The sequence below is a fragment of the Nestor notabilis genome, unplaced genomic scaffold (assembly GCF_000696875.1).
Source record: "Nestor notabilis isolate BGI_N333 unplaced genomic scaffold, ASM69687v1 scaffold24549, whole genome shotgun sequence".
Lineage (NCBI taxonomy): Eukaryota > Metazoa > Chordata > Aves > Psittaciformes > Psittacidae > Nestor > Nestor notabilis.
In genome coordinates, this window is record NW_009944459.1 from 37,019 (window position 1) to 41,150 (window position 4,132).

General features: G+C 35.4%; 1 protein-coding gene across 1 annotated transcript in view; it reads right to left on the reverse strand.

The window, feature by feature from the left end:
• The window catches only part of MCUR1 (mitochondrial calcium uniporter regulator 1), a gene marked incomplete at its 5' end in the record, with an annotated part of 11,358 nt that overhangs the window by 1,255 nt on the left and 5,971 nt on the right, over nucleotides 1-4,132 (reverse strand). The window contains 3 exons of the mRNA XM_010022437.1: nucleotides 199-313; nucleotides 701-754; nucleotides 2,659-2,730. Of these exons, the coding sequence (XP_010020739.1) occupies nucleotides 199-313; nucleotides 701-754; nucleotides 2,659-2,730 (241 nt within the window). The remainder of the gene's footprint in view (nucleotides 1-198; nucleotides 314-700; nucleotides 755-2,658; nucleotides 2,731-4,132) is intronic.

The following is a 4,132-nucleotide window of genomic DNA, read 5'->3' on the forward strand; positions in this document are numbered from 1 at the left end:
GCCATAGCCCATGCAAAATAAAGTTGCAAATCATGGGAAACTTTGGCTTAAGTAACTAAGGCTGCTAATCTTAACTGAAACTATTTCAAGTATTTTTTTTTAACCGGTGCCTTTATGAATGCAGTCAATCAAGAGTTTACCAAACATTTAACAATGTTTAACAGTTTCACCATCAGAGACAACTATGAGATTCCTTACCTGCTAAGTACTTAATATTATCAAGTTTGTGCGTTTCCAGCATTGTTTTCAGATCTGCAACTTCTGTGTCTATTTTTCTGTCTGTTTGGGTCAGAGCTCGATCTTGTTGTGCATGCTAAAATATAAATCAACAAAGCAGTGCAACTCCAACAGCTTCTAGTATAGTTAGAAATTTAACCCAACTCTTCAAATTGTATTTTTGTTTCCTCCTAAAATGTATATTAATTGCATTCAAAAAGAACAGGTTCCTTCCTAGCCGATCTAACTACTGAACAGTTTGTATATACATGCAGAGGGTCTAACAATACAGATGAAAGCCTTTTTATTTTGTAGACACTTCAGTTACCTGTACCAGTATGAAAATACACAGGGAAATAAAGCACAATGACATTTGGTATATTGAAGTGCCTAAAGATATGACCAACTCCAAAAAAAGAATGCCAGGTCTATAACACAAGTACGAAAAGAGGTACTGTGTAATGATCAGCTACCAAGTTCTTACCAATTCCACTATTTCTGTCCTCATTTCAAGTAGTTTTCTTTCATTACGTGAGTACTAGAAGGAAAAAACACAAAAACAAAACACACCAAAAAAAAATATATATATAAACATGATATTCATGATATCGTCATTAAACTTTCTGCCCCACACTTAAAAGCACATTGCTTTGTTTCCAAATTCTGTAGAACACTGAATATGGATGAGATTATCGTCTGACAACACTTGGGAAACAGTATTGTAATTGCTGTCCTTTGGAAAAGCACAATTTAGACAGGCGTTCATCCACACCTCTTAACTGTAAAGTGTAACATGTCCATTGAGACACTTTGCTTCTGCAAAAGCTGTATATATTAATAAGCAGCTGGAAGAAAGGTTGACAGGTTTGTATTTCTGAAAAACAAAGACCTATGATTCTACACAGTAACTCTGGAACAGTTAACTAATCCATTGAGCATAGAAGCCCAATTAAGACTGAACCATTTACTTTCTTCAGGAAGGGGAGTATGGTTTTAAAACAGCCCGTTCCCCAGTCACCTGCCTTTTTTCTTTTCTGTTCATGTATGGCAGAGGTGGCAACTGAAGTGTCGGAGAAGGGGGGTGGGGAAGAAGCAGTTTTCAGAGAAGGTATGAAATTACAGTTGTACAACAGCCTACAAAGTTGGATAACTTTCTTGAGAGAAAATCAATATGCATAGTTCGCTTTTCCTGAGAGGCAGTCAAAATCAGAATCACGGAATGGTTTGAGTTGGAAGGGACCTCAAAGATCATCTAGTTCCAACCGCCTGCCATGGGCAGGGACACCTTCCACTAGACCAGGTTGCTCAAAGACCCAGTGTTCTGCACAATAGACAGACTCTAGCTTCCAGAATCCGACATAAATATACAAGAAAACACTACTGGCTAATTAACCACTGCTGCAGTGGTTTTAAATCAGTTTTGTATGCCTGAAGTACTGCAAAGCTTATGATCTACACAGTTACGCATTATATACGATGCTGCTTTAAAACATCAGCATGAAATATTAACCTTTGAACAAGAACTCTACTCACTGAAATTGTACTTTATTCAAACATCTACTATGGGCTAACAGACTGTTAGTCATTATACTAAATCACCGACACAGCTGCTACCTAAAGTAATCATTGTAAAAAACACAGAAGATAAATGATATCTACTTGAACAGTTCTTATTGCCTGGATTGGAGATAAATATTACATCTTCATTACACACCTGGGAAAATGGACTGAAGAAGAAATAATATTAATGGAAAAATGTAATTAAAACACCTTTCCATTTAGAAGATGCAATTCCTTTAAGATCCTAAAAGCTATTAAAAAATACATTTGTAAGAAGGGAACTCTATTTAGAATGCTACATGTAATGCAAAAACTTGTTAATCTTCTAATTCATCTGTTATTCTAAGATCCCATCAATCCAGTTCTACCAGATATTTCAAACTTCAAGACAATCTGAACCAGGAGCAGTTAGAATTTCAACAAAATAAAAATAAATCAAAACTATTTTCACAATAGGTATTTCCTTACAAACCAGCTAAGCTACAAACTCTCTCGCTATAGGGAAATGAAACATCTTCACTGATGATAAATTTAATGAAATGCATAAACTTAATTAAGTGTGAAAATAGAGAAAGAGATATACTAATAACACAGAAAACCTCTAGGCAGCTAGTCAACATATTTAGATTAAATATCTAATATATTGAGTGTATTGAGCTAATCCTGATATTAAAACAATATCAAAATAGCCAGAGATAGAAAACCAAACATGGCATCTTGTGTTACAGCAGCATAAGGATGAGTAACTTGGATTAATACCATTTTGAAGCAGAATGATACTATGGATTAGCATGAAAACGCTCTTTGGGTAAGATGCTTGTAGCCAAATTTGGAGATTACTCAGTGTTGAAAGGTTTCTAAAAGAAAGTAACCAAAACTTACCAATTCTTTTACTCTGGTCTTCTCTAGGTTTAGGTTTAACTTGTTATCAGCACGAACTTTGGTAATTTCATCCTAATGGGCAAAAAATGATAAAATAGCTATCAAGATTTTCTATTTAACCATAAGCAGAAAGAATTAGACAAATATATTGTGTTTTTCTTTACATATCTCAGGAACCAAGCTTCTCTCCAATTAATGTACAGAATTTACAAAAATACAAGCATTCCTATTCTTCCCCAGGAAATGTGTATGCTCTATAGTATGAATTGAATCTTGGAATCAAAACCTAACAATTACTTCTAAAACCAGAACACTGAGAACAGAACTTAATTGAGAGCACATCCTTCTATAAATACTGGGAATGTTTCATATATCACATAACTCACTCCAATTTCTAGAAACCCATGACTAGGTACACCTCTAAGTTGGACTTCCTCCATGAAGCAATCCTGATGCTCAAAATAACTTTAAAGCAGTTTCCAACCTTCCAATGCAAAACCCCCCGTTTCTAAAAACTGCATCTAGAGCTTTCAGAAAGAGCTGCAGACATTTTAGAAGCCAGGAAGTGGGGGGTTTTTATTTTTAAACATCTAACTTTTTAAAACTACCATAAGTTGCGCACTTGCATTTTACTTCATCTATGGCTGCGATTCCTGCTATTCTCAGTGACGGATGCCATTTTAACACAACCTCCTGGCAGGAATTCCAGCCAGCTGACAGTTTGTCATGCGGCAAACTGCTGATCAGATGAATGTGTGGGAGAAGCAAAAGATTGCTGATGTTCTGGGAGATTCTACCACTAAAACCAGGTAAGTATCTCTCAAGCAGGCCAACATCAACTCGTCAAGAGTTCATTAAGTCAGTATGAACAATAACTGCATTCAGTTTCTATGTCTGAATTTTTGAACTTCAACTGGTTATAATTAGACATCATTACAACACGACAGATTACAGTTTAATGAAATAAAAATGGAAATAGGTTTTTCTTAAACTTTTACAACATTGTGTCTTTTTTTCTTTTACAGGAACAAGTATGAGCAAACATAAACTTACTTGCCCCTGTGAGAATTACATTTACAATTAAAAGTAAAATTTAAAGACATCTAACTTCTAAGAAAAGATGATTCAAATCCTTGATGCTCTACAGTGCAAATAAAACCATAAAATGAGTTACAACTCAAAAATCAGATGCTGAACGTATTTTGAAATGGTATTCTGAAAACCCAGATGCATTAAGCACTTCATAGCACAGTATGAAACATACAGGATTAGCCCCGAGATATTTATGTGCTCCTTTTGGAGACGCCATGGCAAAAGGAAATTAAAAAGAAAATAAGAAAGAAATGGCAAGGAAGCACTAGGTTGAATTCAACCACATTGTCAGTTAGCTCAACGCATCCAAGTCTGACAGTTTCATCAAATCCTAGGGAAGGAAGAGTGCTCCACCCTTCCAACTAATAGGGAAATCTCAGCA